The following is a 21,676-nucleotide window of genomic DNA, read 5'->3' on the forward strand; positions in this document are numbered from 1 at the left end:
TTTTAAAATAAAATTGTATTCATATTTTAAATGTGGAATATAAAAAAAAGTAACTATTTATACCTTCATCCATACTTATATTTATTTTTTTTAGCAGTTTGAAATAACTTTAATTATTTTCAAAATCTACGACGAAACAAATTTTTCAACAATAAATAATATTTACTAACGAAAATTACGATAAATGCCAACTTAAAGAAAAACACTGGTCAATTTTCTGTCACTGTGTTGGTATTTATTGCGAGAGCATAAGTTTTGAGAGTGCTCAATTGTGCGTAGCGTTGCTGTAGTTGGAACATTCAACGTTGAGCATTATGCCGCATAATGCGCTCTAGTGCTGTAATTGGAAAACGCACTTTAGTAAAAAATTCATGTGGCTATCGCGTTCGTGTAACAAATTCTTAGAAATCACATACAGATATTGCGACCGGAGATAGTCGCCAAAGATACCTATAATTAATTTTTATTTCTTATTTCATCACAAATATTTTGTTTCCATTCAACCAGATAGTCAGCAATTATGGAGATCTGTACCTTTTGTTTATAGATATCAGGAGGCTTAGTCAAGATGCCATAACATAAGTAGTGTATGTAGAAAGTCGAAAACTAAATTTGTACGAAAAAAGTCAAAAAATTTTAGGTACTTACGTGTCGGAGTTAAATTTATGGATCTGTTTCAAACTGATATTCTGGGGTAAATGTACCAGTTAATGTGTGCAAATGTTTTCAATAATAATAAGTATAAACTATACACATGTAATTGTCATTATCTCAACCATTGCCTGTTACGACTTCCGGATATAGCGACGAAATCAGAGTGGTCCCTTCATTGTCGTTATACGCTAAATCCAATATTATATTTTTGTCATACAGCAGGAGTCACATACTAAGCACTAAGTCACGTTTCTGAATCTTATTATAAGACTTTTGTAAAACATACATGAGTATAATTTCTCAAAAATATTGTATTCTTAAATATGTTTATTGAATTAATTGGAAAACCACTAAAAAAATCTTCCTTTCCTAAAATGAATATCTGATTTACATTTGAAGTTGTCACTGTCATGCGCCGTCCGTCAACAGTCAGCGCTTATTAGTGAATACTGAATGCAACGAAGAAAGCTGCAGCCGCATTATATAATATATCTATTAAGGCCCTATCCCAGCACGAATTGCGAATTGCGATGTCAGTGTCTCGGGGTGGACTGAGGCGCGCCGGCCCGTAATAACAATTAGTTATGTAAAACATTCAATTACTTAAGTAATGTAATTTTATCAATTTTTTTCTGAAATGGATTACTTGGCGACCGGATAGGTCCTTAAAGATAAAACAAAATTTGTTCCTTTAAGGTTTAGCGGACAAATATAAAATAATGTTTAACTAGAACCTTGTTTAGTAAAGATGCCAATAAATAATAATTGTACACAACGAAGAAAAATCTGTTGATAAAGTTTTACTGACGTTTTTTTAGACTTTAACCGTCACAAATTTGGACCTAGCTAAATGTCGCTAACAACGTAAGATATTTTTTACTGTAAGTACAAAGTTGAAATCTAAATGAGTTTTACGATGTGATAATTTATAGGTTGAATCCTATGCTTGAAATAGTAATCCCACTGTCTTCTTTGCTAACTATTCCTAAAATCTAATATGAAATCTTGACATGGTCGGTGGAGTTGCCTAGGAACTGGTAAGGGGATTCTTTTTAACTTATTTGTTGTACTTCACAACTGACACTGAACTTCTATTTAAAAATTAAGTTAAAGGTGTAGGTAATTAATGTTTAGGTATTTGTTGGAGAATACAATAATTTATACATACGAGTCGATTTTGCTGGTCACTCAACCAAAGTGCGATGAGTGATGACGTAAGCTACTATAGACATATACCGTATACGTAGACCGTTGTGTAAAGTTGTAAACTGTAAACCACGGGTGTGAACTGCTGTTGCGCGTGTATTTTAAACAACAATAAATGTACAATAAATTTTAAAATTTAACCGAAACAAATAGTTTTATCTATAAAAATGACAAAAACAGTGAAGAAATCAAAATACAATGAACCTTCTGCATTCGGTAAATTGTATTTAATAGCATATAATGGAATCCAAAGTTTAGGGTAAGTAAAACTAACTTATAACCAATAACATTAATTATTAATGAATTGTATCATTTTATTCGAATGCAATGGATATATTGTTATGCTATTTTTCGATAAAAAATATTTATATTATTCTTTAAAATTAATATATTATATTTTTAAAGAATTACGTTACGAAAATTTGTTGTTATTAATAACAACTAATACACATTAATCAGTCATATTAGCTATATACAAATATCTATAAATTTACGATAAGATAAATACTGACATCAAAACAAACACATTTGTTATAATAAAATGTTTTTTATGGATTTTTCCATTGATTTAAATTTTAGTACCTATTGTTAGACAATTTAATAAACAGTTTGAATTAAATTATTAAAAAACCGGACTATTATTAAATAAATAAATTGTGGTTACATTTGACAAATTAAATAAAATTCATACATACATTATTCACATACTTAATATACATAAAATTTCAATAGTCATCCTGTTTGTAGGAATTAGCATATTACTAATCAAGTAAATAGTTCTTAAGTCTTGTAATATGTATGAAAGTATTTATTAAATGATCTATAGTAATTTATATGTTATAACTTATACTTATTTATGTTATAATTTTGATAACAGTGTAAACTTTGTAAAGTTGATAGCTGGCATGGAGAGTTCTTGTTATTTGCAAAGAAATACATATTACATTTTATGGACTAGGTAAACAACGGGCAACAACAACAACAGTATTTTTTAACTTCTATGGAGTTTGATGTTAAATTTAGTTGATACACTATGGTACCATAGAGTTTGTCAATGACCTCTCAAACTGATTTACTCATGGCCAATTCTTTAATTTCATCAGTGAAAAAAGATGTTAAAAGAAGTTTGATTATTTAAAATCCTCATATCATTAATTTCATCAGTTTTTGTTAATGATTTATTTAATTTAAATGCTGATATAATATAATGACTTTACATTCAAATTATTCTCCATACTGAGAATACTTTACATTTATTTTTTATGTCTATTTCTGGTAACTTTTATCAATAAAATCAATTAAAACATGCCTTGCAAATTTTTTTTTTAATTCTAAATATTGTATAATGATGAAATTAAGTATTGAATTACATTGTAATAAGATTTTCATAATTTAATTGTAATCTATAATAGATGGAAATTTAGAAATTTACAATTATTCTGATTGAAGAAAGAAAATTATTTTGATATGATAAATAATGAAATTATTAGCTTACGTAGGTACACTGAGATGTAAATGACAGTCTGTAGTCCATCTATGACATAAGAATAGATTCCACTCTATGTAGAGTTATAATTATGGTGAAGTAACATATTATAAAAACTAAAAAGTGGGCATCTCTGTATAGATTAATAATAGATGGAAAGATGTTTCTGTCTGTAGGTTAATTAAAGATGATCTTTTCAGATGGTCATATTTATTATGGCAGACAATTATTCACTTTTTAAATCGAGGGTCATTAGATACATATTGGAATGAAATAAAATGGACAGTATATATATTTCAAAATGCAGCAGTTTTAGAGGTATGTATGTTAATTTAATAGAAATTTTATCTTTATGACATGGATATTACATTTTGATAAACCGCATTGCTAATGGCTTACCTTTCCTTCATCGGCCTTAAACCTTAAAAAGTTATAAAATTATGTAATAGAAATAGTTATAAAAGTATATAAGTAACAATTAATTTTTGTATGAAATTTTAAAATCCCTTTGTGAAAATTAGAATTAATAGGAAGCACCTACATGCATCATACATGTGTGTAGTATCATTGGAGCCAAATACTGATTTTGTCTTAATTCTTAAATTATGGCTTTTATATCTATGGTGAAGTTTGTGCTAGGCTTAAAGTGATGACAGTTCAGCCATAAATAAGCATCTGTTTTAAAATATTAGAACGTTCTTAATTCAAAAAATATATTTCCCCTCTAAAAATGTATAAAATCAAATATGAATATATTTTCCTGTTATTATTTTAAATAAAATTAAACCTCTTCCAAACCAGTCGATTCGGTAGTTTAATTTGACCTTCATATTTCAATTCATAATGTTGTAAGACGAGAAAGTATAGTATTAATAACACATATACTATTTACAAGGAAGTTTGAATATCTGTGGTTGCGCCGGATTGTTATTTTTATAATATTTTTTGATTTTTAAATAATGGTTGCTCAATACATATACCCATCCTAATAATTCCTAGACGCATCTCTCATCACCCACCTATTTTGTCCCAATCCTATGACGGTACTAGTTCCGGAACGGGCTATAGGTGGCGCGCACGTCGATGAGTCTCTAATAAGAATTAATTAGTGACAATTTTGATGACCCGCGTTATGGTTGATTATTCGCCGCTCGCTCGCAACGCTTCCTTTTTCTTTTAAACATTTAATTTTTTATTATAAACTTTAACTATACTTAAATTCAATTAACTTTAACTTGATTAAGTATAATTTGTGAAAGTGATTGTTCATTGGTGTACAACAAAGGAAAGAAGCCACTAGAAGAAGCCACGAGGTTGAAGGTACTGTGCCGACATCCTTTCTTTCTTTTTCCATTGTCCATTATTGAGCAATCATATTAGGTATCAATAAGAAAAAATACAGTCCACTATATAACCATTTCAAATATTTAGCTTATAGGTATAAAGTTTTATAAAGTAACATCCCGCGCCTCCATTAAAAGTTGGTCCTTCGAGCCGGATATATTTCTTAGCTTATAGTTTTTACCTACGCTCCGCTTATTTTCGCTTAGTATAATAATTTAGCTAAGCAATTGTAATGTTATGCTTATAACATTTCGATCATTACTTGCATCGCTTTGTTAAACGTACGCGTGACCTTGGCATAGTTTGTCGGTCACTGCAACATATTTGCACTTCAGTAAACTTTATACCTAATTATTCTTAATTGCTTTTCTATTCTATTATATTGAATAACTATAATTTTACCGCTATTTTAAATTAAAAATGCCGAAGAGTGATAAGCTTTCGGAATCTACAGATCTAGCTGTAGATATACAACTCGTATTATTAGAACAAAAACGGAATACAATATTCATTTGTTTACAAGAGGTATTTGACCTATCTAAAGATGCGGATTGTGACCCTTTGATGAGGGAAAACTTTCTCGACGCGAGTAGTAATATTGAAACGTTACGCTCAGACTTTATTAAAATCTTAGATGATTATAATAATCGCTTGTTATCTTTAAATCCTAAGGCGACTTCAGAATTTAAAAGTTTAATTGCATTCGAGCGGCTTTACAGCCGCGTCAAGCGCTTAGTTTCACTGTACAGCTGTAGTGCTAATAAAACTGATAAGGATACGCCGCGGAGGCTTAAGCCCTATTTGCCTCCTATCGAGTTGGTGTCTTTTGACGGGGATGTTAAGTCTTGGCCTTTGTTCTATAATAACTTTAAGACCACCATACACGAAAATGAATCACTTACGGACGGTGAAAAGATATATTACCTATTAGGAAAACTAACAGGCAAAGCAAAATCGGCTTGCGCCGGGTTTACACCTTGCGCCTCAAATTATGAAATAATTTATAAAACACTTATTGATAAATTTGAAGACAAGCGTTATCTCGCAACCTCGTATTTAGATCAAATTTACGATTTTAAGGCGATGTCTATAGCAAACGCAAATAGCCTTGAGCAATTTTTAGAAACATTTTCTTCTTCAGTTGCCGCTCTTGAGCATTTAAAGCTAGATAACCTAGCCGATTTCATATTTATGTATATGGCTTTAAAAAAAATAGATACTGAAACAGTTCGTTTATTCGAACTGTATAAACGCAGTTCAGCTGATATACCAACATGTAGCGAGTTTATAAGTTTTATTCGCGAACACCTAAAAATATTACAACGCACTTCAGGTAAATATGATGCTAAGAAAACTTTGGAACGTAAATATGATACGACAAGCAAAATTTCAAAACCAACGCATACATACCTAAATACGGCGACTGCACCTACGCAGCCGGTGTGTTCCCTATGTAATACGCGACACGAACATTTGTATACATGCTCAACTTTTCATAACATGACCGCTAACGATCGTTTTAAATTTGTTAAGGCGAATAATCTGTGCGTGAACTGCTTAGGGAAGCACCGATTAACTGCCTGTAACTCTTCTTCACGCTGCCGCCGGTGTAATAATTTACATCACACCATGCTACACTTTGATAACAATAACAGCGCCGCAGCCACGGGCACCACGTCTGGTGACAGTACTTCACGCACTTTACCTGCTGCCACGCTGCGCAATGCCGCTTCCACTGTGCGCCTTGCCACTGCCAGCACTTCGGTTGACAGTAGTACCGCTAATAAAGGGCGAACTTCGGTGATACCCACGCAACCCCATGACGTCACATTGTGTTCCTTATCTAATTGTAATGCTTCCCGCACACCTACTACGGTGTTACTCGCTACCGCACGTGTTGTTGTTTTCGATACGCAAGGTAGGGAACATAATGTGCGCGCTTTATTGGACAGTGCCTCGCAAAGTAATTTCGCCAGTCGCAGCTTATGCCAGCGGTTGGGTTTAGAGACAAACCAGAAACCCTCATGTTCAGTGGTTAAAGGGATTGGAGGTACTACTAAGCCAATTCTAAGTTCGGTTTCGGTGAAATTCTTTTCCCGCTTTGATCTCAGTGTGTGTTTTAGCATGGACTCGCTCGTAGTCGACAAGGTCACGGAGCGCTTGCCCACTGTGTCTGTGGATATTTCGTCGTTGATCAATTTTAATAATTTACCTTTAGCTGACGATACCTACGCTGCCCCTGGAGATATTGATTTGTTGATTGGAGCATCAATCTTTCCTCACCTTCTCTTATCTCGTAAAGTTCAAGGTCAGTCTGATTGTCTCTCACCGCTCGCTTTAGAGACCGTGTTAGGTTATGTTATTGTCGGCTCTGCTCCTGCTCTAGTTGATAATCACGCGTCTGTCTCATATTGTTGTGCTACAGACCCGCTTGACGCTGCTGTACGTAAATTCTGGCAGATAGAAGAAGTAAGCGCCCCGCAACTATTGAGTCCAGATGATAAGGCGTGTGAAGATATCTATAGCAGCACGACTACCCGTGATACGGATGGTCGATACATGGTCGCGCTTCCATTTAAAGGGGATGTATTTTCATTAGGTGATTCGTTTAAGAAATCTAAAAATCGCTTTCTTTGTTTAGAACGTAAAATGCAGGCATCACCTAAATTAAAGGAGGCGTATGATAACGTGATTAGTGAATATTTAAATAAGGGTTATATTTCTCCCGCTCCTCTAGACACTGAAGAAACTCGGAATTTACCCTCATATACAATACCTCACCATGGTATAATAAGAGAAGATAAACTTACTTCTAAATTACGCATCGTCCTGGACGGTAGTTCAAAGTCCAGTTCCCAAATCTCGCTTAATGACATTTTATATAATGGGCAAAATCTGCAAGGAAACTTATTTCATATTATTGTTAATTTTCGCTTATTTCGTATCGCTCTCTCCGCTGACATTCGTCAAATGTTTCTTTGCATTGGAGTTCGGCCATGTGACCGAAGGTTCCAACGCATTCTGTATCGTTTTTCGCCGCAAGAACCCTTGAAGGTTTATGAATTTAACCGCGTTTGTTTCGGACTGAAGTCTAGCCCGTTTCACGCTCTTCGTACCATAAAGCAACTAGTTTTGGATGAAGGTGCTTCTTATCCGCGAGCACAGCAAACAGTCAACACTGGTTTGTATATGGACGATTTTGTCTACAGCATTGACAACGAAGATGAGGCTATTTCCACCGCTGCGGAAGTAATCGCTTTGATGAAAGCCGGACAATTTGATCTTGTTAAATGGACAAGCAATTCACAAAGAATCTTGGATTCTATTACGCCGTCGCATCGTCTCTCTGCTGTAAAGGAGTTTGATGACTCTGATTCGCATAAGGTACTAGGACTATGCTGGTCACCCGCAACAGATAATTTTAGTCTTAAAATCTGTACAACCGCTGAATCATGTACAAAGCGTACTATTCTGTCGTGTGTCGCTAGGATATGGGACGTCATGGGATTTGTTGCACCAGTGGTCTTATACGCAAAACTTCTCATAAAACAACTTTGGTTGTGTGAATGTGATTGGGATGATATACCACCCGACCACATCATTCAACAGTGGTCCCGTTTTAAGGAGGAACTTCCTCTTCTTGGAAAAATTAAAATTCCACGACATATTGGCATCGCGTCCGGTGATGTTGTAACCGTTGTGGGCTTCGCGGACGCAAGTGAAAGGGCCTACGGAGGAGTTGTGTACTTTCATGTAAGAGACAGTCAAGGTCTTCGCAAAAACTCATTTAGTCTGATAAGCGCTAAATCTAAAGTGTCACCTCGTAAGGTGGTTTCGCTAGCACGTCTCGAGCTTTGTGCAATATTAGTCTTAAGCAACTTAATTGCTAATGTAATTAATGCTTGTAACAATCGCATTAATATAGATCGTGTTTTCGCATTCTCAGACTCGACTGTAGCTCTTTGTTGGGTGCATTCTTCGCCCCATCGTTGGGATACTTTCGTTGCTAATAGAGTCTCTAAGATTCAGAATGAATTTCCACCGCGAACATTTTATCACATCGCTGGCCATGAAAACCCCGCTGATTGTTTATCTCGTGGCCTTAGTCCCGCACAAATCATTGATCATCCGCTTTGGTTCTGCGGTCCTCAATGGATTCTATCAGATCCAAGTTTTTGGCCTGTTACGGATTTTAATCCATCTACTGTGTCTCAGCCTCCAGAAGTAAAGAAGCATGTAACTCTTTTCACTGCTGAAGACTGTGAAAAGGTTGAGAAAAGTTTTTTAATTACGCTTGCAAATCGTTTTTCATCTTGGTCAAAGCTTTTACGCATTGTCGTTTATATCTGTCGTTTTGTTAAATTATTGCCTCGGCGTAGTACTATAATCGCAGCGGATTTAGATTACGCTGAGAATTTAATACTGAGTGACCTTCAACGGTCCCACTTCTTCAACGAAATCGCTAGCTTACGTACAGGCAAGCGATGTACCCCTGCTTTTCAGCGCCTCAAGCCATTCCTTCAGAACAAACTTCTTAGAGTCGGAGGACGGTTGAGTAACGCTGATATAAAATTTGATAGTAAGCATCCACTCATACTTCCTCGGAAAGGTCATATTTTGAATCTTATAGTGGATTACTATCACAAATTGAATTGCCATGCAGGTCCGGAGCTATTGATGTCCATACTGCGTCAAAAATATTGGATTTTGTCCGCTCGAAATTTAATTCGAAGCCGGGTTCACAAATGTTTACCCTGTTTTCGACTCCGCGCTAAACCAAATTTTCCTGAAATGGCCGATCATCGCTCCTGCCGAGTTACACCAGTCGCTAAACCCTTCGTACATACTGGCACTGATTACGCGGGTCCCTTTAAAGTGAGTAGTTCGCGTGGACGCGGAATTCGATCGTTCAAGGCATACGTATGTCTTTTTGTGTGCTTAACCACCCGCGCTGTTCACATAGAAGTTGCAGGTGATTTGAGCACAGCTAGCTTCCTTGGAGCTTTTAAGCGTTTTCTATCACGCCGTGGTCCCGTGGCTCGCGTGTACTCAGATAACGGCACTAATTACGTAGGCGCAAAGCGTACGCTTTCGGAGTTACACGACTTCTTAGTTTCAAAACACTTTAACTCTGAGTTTGGTCACGTATTAGCTGAAACTCGCATTGATTGGTCATTAAATACTCCAGCTGCTAGTCATTTTGGTGGCAATTGGGAGACCAATATTAAGAGCCTTAAAACTCATTTATACCGGGTGATAGGTGATCAAATTCTAACTTTCGAGGAGTTCAGCACTGTACTTGCACAGATCGAGGCAGTGATGAACTCGCGGCCACTGTGTCGCACGCTATCCAATGATCCATCGGAACCTCTCGCGTTAACACCCGCACACTTTTTAAACTTAACACCGCTAAAGTATCTACCAGCTAGAGAAATCGAAGAAGATAGATTACATTTGCTTTCGCGTCATGAGTTAGTTGACAAGCTAGTGCAGTCCTTTTGGAAGCGCTGGAAGTCTGATTACCTTCATACATTGCAAATGCGGAACAAGTGGAACACGCCAGCTAAGCCAATTTCTAACGGCGATGTTGTAATAGTTATTGTTGACAATGCACCGCCGCTCCACTGGCCGTTAGGAATAGTGGAGGAAGTTTTCCCTGGTTCAAACGGTGTTATACGTGTGGTCCGCGTTCGCACGGCGTCAGGTACCTATCTACGTCCTGTAGTACGTCTCTGTCCCCTACCTAGCGAATAGTTACATTTGTATAGGTCATTGGTTAGGTTAGTTAGTTTACATTTGTATAAGTCGTTAGTTAAGTTAGTTACTTTAATAAACTTTTCTTTAGATCGCTTTTCATATCGCTATTCATTTACTTTCTAGTTTTTCTTGAAGGCAACCCTTCAAACCCGGGGGAATGGTTGCGCCGGATTGTTATTTTTATAATATTTTTTGATTTTTAAATAATGGTTGCTCAATACATATACCCATCCTAATAATTCCTAGACGCATCTCTCATCACCCACCTATTTTGTCCCAATCCTATGACGGTACTAGTTCCGGAACGGGCTATAGGTGGCGCGCACGTCGATGAGTCTCTAATAAGAATTAATTAGTGACAATTTTGATGACCCGCGTTATGGTTGATTATTCGCCGCTCGCTCGCAACGCTTCCTTTTTCTTTTAAACATTTAATTTTTTATTATAAACTTTAACTATACTTAAATTCAATTAACTTTAACTTGATTAAGTATAATTTGTGAAAGTGATTGTTCATTGGTGTACAACAAAGGAAAGAAGCCACTAGAAGAAGCCACGAGGTTGAAGGTACTGTGCCGACATCCTTTCTTTCTTTTTCCATTGTCCATTATTGAGCAATCATATTAGGTATCAATAAGAAAAAATACAGTCCACTATATAACCATTTCAAATATTTAGCTTATAGGTATAAAGTTTTATAAAGTAACATCCCGCGCCTCCAATCTGTTTACTACCAGAAAATATTGTTGCGTCTTAAGTTTTAAGCTTATTATATATTCGAAAAAAAATTGTTACTAGCCAGTACTAAATCATAAAACCTCATTACGTAATATCGTTGTTAAGTAATTAATTTTTTATTCGAATATTCTAAGTTTAAAGTACATTTATAATATCGCTTACATATTGCGTACATTATAATTCTTGACGTATTGACGAATAGACAATCCTTTTTTCTAGATACTCCACGCAGCAATTGGACTGGTACCGTCAGGTGTATTTATTGTTCTTATGCAAGTATTCTCGAGGGTATTCCTAGTATGTGGATCGCTATTGGTTGCCCATGGGCCGACCATTAGTCCTGGACTTCCATTATGCATCGTCGCCTGGTCGGTCACAGAGATAATACGTTATGCGTATTATGCGCTGAATCTGCTGAAGTGTGTGCCGCAGCCATTGAAGTTCTTACGGTAAGCGTGACAATTAACTTAGTACTACAAATTAGGTAGCTTATTTTAAGAATTAGAATAAAATAATCATTTACTTTTTTTTTTTTTTTTTTTTTTTAATTTTATGGCCTGGTAACGAGACAATCGTTTACCTATTTGTAGAACAGACACAAATTGTTATTTTCAAGAACCCGCCAAATTTTTTGTCTATGATAAATGTCCGACTAGTTTTTTTTGTCTATGCAAGATGGCCGACCAGGTTTTTTGTCTATGCAAGATGGCCGACCAGGTTTTTTGTCTATGCAAGATGGCCGACCAGGTTTTTATGATGCCTGTCTATACGTCATTCTTACCCGATGTTACATGTATTATCATAATTTACAGTTAGCTTATTTACATAAAGTCATGAGGGGCTTGATCAACCCAAGTGTTCTCCAAGAACTCAGTTCTTGCCACCTCGACGATCTTGACTTGCGAACTGGTAGTAAATGTAAATTTAGAATCAATTTAAAATCCTTTCTGTTGACGTTTATAAGTGTATTTGTTTACCTGTATAAATAAAGTTATTTTGAGTTTGAATGTCATACAGTCTGTTATGAAGGATTCGTGTAAATATATTCCGCTCCAACGTAAGGCAGTAGACTAAAAAAAAAAGGGTGCGTGTACTTATGTACGCGCGTAAGAAGTTATACTTCTTTGGCATTATTAAAAATAGTTTTTGATTGCATGCAAATAATTAATTACAAATTAATATTAATATTCATTACAGTCAATAAAGTTCAGTTTACATTTAAAAAATTAAATAAATAAATATTTATAAATATTATAGTTATTATTATTTTCTAATATTAATTAGTATTGATTTAAATATTCAATTTTAATCACTTCTGATTATAATTCAGACGCACATATAAAATTCGCACTTGTATGAAAACACGTGTTTTAAATGAAGAGACTCAAAGCATACGGATAAATATTATAAATATAACTACACAGCGAACAGAGCGCCATGCGCCACTAACTTTATTCTGTTAATTTTGTGTCACGGTGCGCGCGCATCGTAAAATTTCATTCTCATCAAGTTTTCATGACGTGCCTACACAAGTATAACTTCAAAAATAAAATATCTTTATTATGGAACATAGATACAGGTATTACTTATTCCACGTCATTAAATTTGAATAGGTAGACATCCCTACTCATCGGCAAAGAAGACAGAGGATGTAGGCCGAGAGAAAAAGCTGACGTAAAAACCTCTCGGTACTCTTTTAAAATAGCAAATCATCAAACAACACTTATTTTAAAACAAATATCGCAAATTAATTAGAAGTCAAAACCTCAATACGCCGCATATATGTCACCGTAAAATTGTAAACACCGTTAGATTGTAATCTATCTCGCGAGATTATAAACTGTCGAAAGATTGTGAACCTCAACGAACTGCTTACAATTTAACGTATTATTATTCGGTAGTTATATGAAATTGTTGGAAAGTAAAATTAATCTGTAATCGACCAAAGAAGTTTGAATGATAACTAAGTTAGTGTAGTACAATCTACCGAATAATAATACATTAAATTGTAAGCAGTAAGCTGAGGTTCACAATCTTTCGACAGTTTACAATCTCGCGAGATAGATTACAATCTAACGGTGTTTACAATTTTACGTTAACATATATAAAACATCAGATAAGGCAAAGGGCTCTAGTAGTATGTGATGAGCGCTACCTGGGGGGTGAAACAGCTGGAACTACAAAATTATTTACTTATAATACCACAAGAGCTTCAAAATTATCGGATATTTCCCGATAGGTTCGTTGCAAACAATTAATATAGTCGTCATGACGACTATATTTGTTTGCAGGGAACCTTGAGGGAAATGCCCGATAATTTTGAAGCTCGTGTGGTATTCGGGGGATTATTTTTCCGACCCAAATGTCGGCCAATACAATTGCACCATGAGACGAAATGTACAGTTAACAAATAAGAATTTCATAATGAATAAAACAACTACTTAATACTTTTCTTGAAGCAACGACCAGAGAAAATTTTCCCAAAAAAATTTCAGTATAATACCATGTAGGTTGTACCACGTGACGTCGAATGGTGCAATTCTATTGGCCGATATTTGGGTCGGAAAAATAATCACCGGAAATGTCAGAACTGCGTAAAAATTAATAAAAAAAAAATAGTAATTTAATAAAATATCTTTTCAGGTACTCAACATTCCTATTACTGTATCCCGTAGGAATAACTGGCGAACTTTTATGCCTGTATTATACACTGGATGATGTCAAAGAACATAATCTGTTCACAATGTCAATGCCGAATTCCTGGAATTTCATATTTAATTATTATTATTTCCTTGTCTTCTATATGTTCTTGTATATTCCTCTGTTCCCTGTGCTGTTTGGTCATATGTTGAAACAAAGGAACAAAATGTTGTTCGACGAGAAGAAAGCTAAGTAAAAAATATAAAATACTCATTTAAATATTTAGGGTTTATAAAACGCAGTGTATTTAGGTATATTTTATATATTATATGATATCGCATTGTAATATCATCTAAGAACCATCCAATAAAGACGATATTTCAATTTGGATACAGCCTTGCGATTCTGTAACTCACTTTTCGAACTCTCACAGTTATTGTTTATCAGAATGTCAAATCGTAAAATGACTCCTGACGACTGATTTGAGCGCGACCGCCGCTGTGAAAACCGCTGTGAGAGTTCGAAAAGTGAGTTACAGAATCGCAAGGCAGCTAAAATCGGTGGCGGTTGTTCAAAATAAACACTTTGTATGAACTGTCAAGTGTCAACTGTCTTTATTCGTTTAAAACAAGGCTGAAGTGATACCTTAATATTACAAGTCACGAATACTAGAAAATAAGACCTTAAAACAACATTTTATTTTCTCCGGAGGTAAAGCTTTAGGAATAGTTTAATTAAATAATTTGTGTAGTAACTGCGGAATAAATTGAGCCTTGAATCTATTATTAAACAACTTTTGTCTATTAAGTTTGACGTTCCATTTTTATAGCATAGATAAAAAAGAAAGTATAAAGAGTAGAGAATTATAGATAATTAATGGTAAAATCTATGACATTGTTCTTCTTTGAATGTTTTAAGTTATTTATTTTAATTTTATTTTTTTCCTCAAAAGTTAATATTATACTAATATACAGGATGGTCAAAAAGTCGTGGATCAAACGCAAATAGGGGATAGGTGAGGTCATCATAATTGTTTTAATACAATTATTTCACAATCGTTGTTTGTAATTCTTCTTAGAAAGATATTAGACCGCCTCATGGCAATGTGTAATACCCTTAAAGAATCCCTATTAAATGCGCCAAAACTTGTAATACAGGGTCACTTTTCGCTAGAGTATTTTTTTTTCACAGTGGGGTCCGAAGTAAACAAAAAGTTATGATTTGAAAAAAAATTATATCGTATAACTTAATATTATCTTCAATACACTCAATAAACAACTATAAATAGTATGTCTAACGCAAGACCTCATCAGTACCAATCTAGTGGATATTATGAAAAAGATACAGGATGTAGATTTTTTCGAATATTAATAAGAATTTGTAAAAAAAGTCAATTTTCTTATAAAAACGCAAAATAAATTATAACTCTGCAGGGGTTGAGCTTAGAGACCTCCCGTAGAACATTTTTTTGCAGCTGATAATCTATCCCCTATTTGCGTTTGATCCATGACTTTTTGGCCACCCTGTATATACTATTATTTTAATATATGAAAAGGGAGATCTGTTTTATTTTTAATTGGCCGTTAAATTGATTATCATATTGATAAGTGGGTTATGGGTTGAGGGCTCTGGCCTCATATGGACTTTTAATTGACGTAAGATTTATAGTCGAGACTTAGTTTGACGTATGTCAAAAATGAATTTTGAAATATGGGAGACATTCGCGCGTTCTTCTTTCTGGATCTTACCGTAAGGGCTTAGATAAAACTATGGCATGCGTGATATAAACAACATGTAGTTAACTATAGTCAAAACTGTTTACGACGACATCGTTTAGAGTTTAGAACAACATACCGGTTATATTGACCAAAATCAAAGTACCCGGCTGAATTCTATTGTATTAGGTTCTTATAACGTCTTCGGCTATTACGACTATCGGTTTTTACGATCAAGTATGAGCAGATCCTTCGATGTCGTTATAACAGATTTTGACTGTAGTTATGATATTTTTTTGACGTGACAACGTCTTATAATTCGATGGGACCGGCTGCACGCACGAATAAACATGACGCATACGGCGTTACCTCACTCTGAGGCGTTCCATTTAAGGCTTGAGTGCAAGCGAGAGCGCGAAACTAGCGACAAAGAAGCACAATCGGCCTCCGCGTACGTTCGTAAAAAAAATTGATATAATTGTACTTATGCGTACAAATAAATGTAACTTGATCAATTCAATTGTGATTTCCATTTACCTCCTTCTCTACATCCATACAAAATATCTATCAAACAAATAAAATTGAAATTTTCTTTTGAAAAGTGCAACCATTCCATCAGAATTTTCTTATGACGTTGTCACGTTCAACTACCGTCAGTAAACCGACTTCACAGGCAACCGATTTTTTATAAAAAAACCTTGAGCAGAGCTCCGTGGTCATATTTGGAACTATGGGCTGGTATTTGTAATCTGTGAGCTGTCAAAACTGTCACTATCGTATTCACATCCTATGATCGTATGAAAGGAATATTATATACATTTTATATGTTTCAATACGTGGCCAGAGATGTCGCTGTCCTTAGAGGCTAAGTGGGGTAAATAATTTTATGACAGGCTTACGTAAAATATTGAAGAGTATGTTTGTCTTAAATAAAAAGTTAAAAGTGAAAGTGTTTTTTTTTCGCTCCTACTTCTATCAGCATCTCATATCTAAGCGTCGTGGTCAGCAAGGAGCGGACTATCTGTTTCCACCGGTTTCTGTCCAGTGCCTCTCATATAATCTTAATCTTAATATATATAAATTAGGCGTCACGTTGTTTGTCCGCTATGGACTCCTAAACTACCGAACCGATTTCAGTCAAATTTGCACACCGTGTGAAGTTTGATCTAACTTAAAAGATAGGATAGCTTATATCTCAATTTATACTCGCAATATTATTTTATTACAAAATATTTGTTTATTATTTGATAGTCACAATTCTAACAGATGGCGCCGTGTTGAAAGTAATACGCTTTACTTATAAGAAAACAAATATAGCCATACCATATTACACACAATGCAAACCAATAGTTACCCAAAAAACGCACTTTGCGCAATGCTTTTTCTCCTTCCGAGGCCCTTCCATCTTTAATCACTTTTAAAAACAAAATTTTCACTAACGATTGAAAACTTTACTATACATTAACTGTCCTATGTTAAAATGGAAAGATTCTTCCTGTGCAACATTAGTTTAATTATATAATCTAAGTGTATATAATTTTACCCAGTAATGTATCCAACTTTGTTTGTATTGACGACTCATTGGTCTAGTGGTTAGTACCCCTGACTGCAAATCCATGGGTCCCGGGTTCGATCCCCGGCTGAGACGAACATCGATGTGATGAGCATTTGGTGTTGTGCTTAGGTCTTGGGTGTTCAAATATGTATTTATATGTCTATCTATCTATAATATGTATGTATATCAGTTGCCTACTACCCATAACACAAGCTCCACCAGCTTAGCATGGGATTAGGTCAATTGGTGTGAATTGTCTCTAAAAAAAAAAAAAAACAAAGAAATGACACATGAAAAAGAAAAAGTGCGCATGAATCACGATAATTAATTATTGGGTATAGCAGCAGTGGCGTAGCTACCTAGGGGCTAGGCGGGCCAGTGCCCCGGGGCCCTCAAACTCAAGGGGCCCTCGAATCCTTACCAGAAATCTCGATAGAACTGAAATTTTGAAAATTTCTCTCATTTTCAAAATAAATATTGCCAGGTTGCAATCCCACTTTAATCATGACAACTCAGCTGAGAGAAATTCAAAAGTTATTTCTAGGGAATTCCCCTAAATTCTTTCTGTAGGTTGGCAGTGTCAATTTGACGGATATGTGCGTTTTGGAATTCGAGATTGGAAGCATTTATTAGAAAGAATTAAGCAACACAGTTGTTTGAGTGTCGAGTGCCCTGCAGTGCACAAAAGAGCTTAAGTAGCTTAGCATTTTTAAAGTATTTGTATATTCATATTTTTATTTGATAAAACCTAATCAGTTTACACAGCAGCGGGCCCCATTTTTCAATTTGCCCCAGGGCCCTTGGTTACCTAGCTACGCCACTGTATAGTAGGATACAACAAGTTAGACCTTACTATCACATAATATTTATTTGAGGTCCTTAGAGGTAAAATATATAATGGGGAAATGTTGGAGAGACTAGGGCTGCGTTTGCCAAATAATCACACTCGGCGTGGTAAGTGGTCACAATTGCTGGCAGTGCCTCGGGCGCGTACGAACTTACTCAGAGAAGCACCATTTACGCGTGTCTTGCGCACCCTAAGGCTTACAACGCACTAGCGGCTGGCCGCGATGCGGTGTGCCGCTGCGTTAAGCCGCACATCGATTATTACATGAAACCGCACGATAACGACGCACTGATTTGCGGACAACCGTCAACCGCTCCGGTTGTTCTGGAGCTGCGACGAGCCGCACCGGTATAATGATGCGGCGCGCCGCGACCATCCACGCACTCGGCGCGGTTAGCCGCAAATACCGTGTCCTTCATCGCTTGTTCCTTGCGCTAGACACTACGCAGAGTTTTTTGACGATATTTTCTACGATGATATAAATAAATAACTGCCGCAATTTCTTCAACGTCCATCATGTGCAATATTTCGAGAAGCACTGACGAGTGACGATTGCGGCAGACCGCAATAGGACCGCAATAGGGACGGTTAGCCGGAATACGGCATGCCGCTACGGCAGACCGTATATACCGCGTCATACCGCAGCGGCACACCGCATCGCGGCCAGCCGCTAGTGCGTTGTAGGCCTAAACACTATTGCTTGTGAGAAGGATATATTTAGTTGCAAACTGGCTGAATTCACAAGAATTGTATTATTATAATTAGTTATAAAAAGGTTTAGGTTTTTATTAATACTTGTTATGTTTAATTATGGTTTTAGTAAAGTTTTCTATTGTATTAGTATTAAGTTACTGTAAAAATAGGAAATAAGGAAAATAAATAAATAAATATCAAATGGAAGAGATCACCCCACGACCAAAGGAATCCTGTGGGTGAAAGTGCACTTTCTCTTTTAAAACTAAACATCCTTTATTATGTGTAATAAAGTGTTTTATTTCTTTCAGGAGTACTTTATTGATATTAATCTAATTAAAAACAGTAGGTGTTATCTGGACGGAAATCTCGGACGATAAACAATCAGATTATAAAACTATTTAACAATAGAATACCTACTCATGTGATAAAAGTGTTTGTTCTTATGTTTCTTAACATTGTTTCAGTTTTAAGAAATTTAATTTATATAATACTAGCCGTTTCCCGTCCGCTTTGCTGGACGAATTAAAATAAATTTTATGTTTTTTAAATTTTTTTTTCATATTTTCATTATTCTTCTTTTTAACTTCCCGCTAATAAAATTGAAATATTTCTAAAATCGAGTTATTAACAGATGTTGACGTTTTGAGGTCCTAGGAAGCCTCCCCGAATGTTTCCGCGGTGAAGTCCGTATGTATAAATTTTCATAAAAGTAAAACAGCAATAAAAAATGAAGGAACGTTAGAATTCGAAAAATAAATAGCCATAAACCATCTAGGAAAAATTTCGGTGGTAGTTTCATGTCGATACGATCAGTGGTTTAGGCGTGATTGAGCTTCAAACGAAGACCATTTTCATTTTATATATATAGACTAGTAGACTCGGCCAAGCGTTGCTGTGGTTAAGATTTTTGTTATATTAGATAGTAGTAATTCAAGAGTAACGGCAGGAGAATACCAATCCACAATGCTTTTTTGGTGGTTATGCCATTAAATTGTAGCTTATGTGAAATGTTGGTATTTATTTTGATAAGGATCAATACCTAGGTCTGAATAAAGAGCCTTTTCTAGCGGGCGGTACGTAACTATAAAAGATAGAGACATGCTGTCGCGACATTTTTTATAGATAGTGATGTGTTCTGAAATTGAAATAAATTTTGTTCTATCATTAAAAGTTTTCGCAGGAAGTTTTTTGTTAATTTTTTTACACCTTGGGTTAGATTATGCAAGTTTTAGTAAGCATCCCTAATTTTTTTGAAAATGAAACATAGCCCATGTCACTCGGGAATAGTGTAGCTTGCCAACGGTGAAAGAATTTTTGAAATCGGTCCAGTAGTTTCGGAGCCTATTCATTTCAAACAAACAAAAAATCAAACCTTTCCTCTTTATAATATTAGTATAGATACAGTATTTACAATTGTCTTAACTTACGTAGTAATAATACAAATAATTTAAAATTAAAGAAAATTTTAAAAACTTTGGTCTCTGAGGCAGTGTACCTTTTAGCAGCATTTCCTCGCTGAATTGCGATACTTATTCGTTGAGCGAGGAAAGCACCAGCTCTGGGGTCACCGGTACTATCTACCAGCCGCCAACTTAAATCTTTAATTAGCTCCTGGCACTTGAACCTCACGACCTTAGAGTCTCTACTCCAAAGGGAACAAAATTAGAGGAAAGACTCTTATTTGAGCCGATTATTATTTTCCGCCTGGTCTACGGCCGCCCCAGCTTTTTTGCTTGTCCGAGGCAAACTTAAGGTGTCATGTGGAACATGGTTTAATGGTTGCAGCTCCTTACAAACGTTGTGTAAAAAAAAAACATGGCGATTAAAAAGAGTGGCGGAGAGTTTATTGCCAGTTCTTCTCTTCCGTTCTACGCCCTTGATTTGAGAACTGGCACTAAATGTAAAATTAGAAGCATTAATATTTATTTCTTTACAGACAAGTCATAAGTGTACAAAGTGTTACCAATATGATTAAATGATTTTTGATTTGATTTGATTTGAAACGTGTTGACACAATTAGCATCCCATATCAAAGCCTGTCCCATTTTCCAAGGGATCAACGACTTGCTATCGTCTTACGATGACTTGATTCAGAATGGCTGAAACATTGATGGAGGTAAGAGAGCGCCCAAGCAAGTGAGCGAGGACACATAGCAGAGTATATTTACCAGCATTAAAGGAACACTGCCACAAGGACCAAACTTTTTACACGCTTTATATTAGCTTCACCTGTATGTATGTAACCGACTCCTTCGGACTCGATTTTGACCCACTTTAAACGGACAGATTTTATTCAAATTTTGCGCACCTGTCAAAGATCGATGACAATGCAATAATCCGAAAAAAAATTTAACTAAAAAATAAAAAATAAATAATAGTTTAAAAAAACTAAAAAACACGCTTTTAAAGCACATCAAACTAAAAAGTGAAAAATAATTCCTAATTTAGGCTGAAAATGGTAATGAACAAAAAATACTGGTATTATTGTGAAAAAGCGTGGGGCGCTCTGTGCCATATTTTTCGTCTATCGAGCAAAAGTTTTAATTTTCTATTAATAAATTTTTAGTTATTATTATTACTATGCAGGTTCAGAATATTGTAAATACTGTATATTTGTGTTGTGTACGAAATAAATGATATACGTTGTATTTAAAAAAATATATATTTAAACCTAAAATAATGTTAATATTGGTATGGTTACTATTAAAGATGTTAGGTTAGCTAATTACGTAATAATAAGGCAGAAGGTTATTTGACAGCATATAATTATTGTTTAGAAAATATACAAAGTCCACAAATGATACCTGTATTAGGACATTTCATGGAAGATATATCTTATCTTATTAATATATATAAATTACGTGTCACGTTGTTTGTCCGCTATGGACTCCTAAACTACCGAACCGATTTCAATCAAATTTGCATACCGTGTGCAATTTTAACTAACTTAAAATATAGGATAGCCTACATCTTAATTTATACCCGTATTTTATTGCAACCATACCAACGTTTCACATAAGCTACAATTTAATGGCATA

The 21,676-nt window shown here is 35.2% G+C and overlaps 1 protein-coding gene across 1 annotated transcript; it reads left to right on the forward strand.

The window, feature by feature from the left end:
- Positions 1-1,871: 1,871 nt before the first annotated feature.
- LOC125061812 (very-long-chain (3R)-3-hydroxyacyl-CoA dehydratase hpo-8) lies at positions 1,872-14,940 on the forward strand. The gene is made up of 4 exons (XM_047667414.1): positions 1,872-2,119; positions 3,547-3,664; positions 11,405-11,634; positions 13,829-14,940. Exons 1-4 carry the CDS (start codon positions 2,028-2,030, stop codon positions 14,079-14,081), a joined length of 693 nt encoding a protein of 230 aa, XP_047523370.1. The 5' UTR covers positions 1,872-2,027; the 3' UTR covers positions 14,082-14,940.
- The last annotated feature ends 6,736 nt before the right edge of the window (positions 14,941-21,676 follow it).

The sequence above is a fragment of the Pieris napi genome, chromosome 24, assembly GCF_905475465.1.
Source record: "Pieris napi chromosome 24, ilPieNapi1.2, whole genome shotgun sequence".
NCBI classification, from domain to species: Eukaryota; Metazoa; Arthropoda; class Insecta; order Lepidoptera; family Pieridae; genus Pieris; species Pieris napi.

Bases quoted from the DNA above. Each gene is read 5' to 3' on its own strand.
- LOC125061812 (XM_047667414.1), top strand. From the start codon at position 2,028: ATGACAAAAACAGTGAAGAAATCAAAATACAATGAACCTTCTGCATTC. The intron at 3,665-11,404 runs GTATGTATGTTA...CCTTTTTTCTAG, and splicing joins AAAATGCAGCAGTTTTAGAG to ATACTCCACGCAGCAATTGG. The intron at 11,635-13,828 runs GTAAGCGTGACA...ATATCTTTTCAG, and splicing joins CAGCCATTGAAGTTCTTACG to GTACTCAACATTCCTATTAC.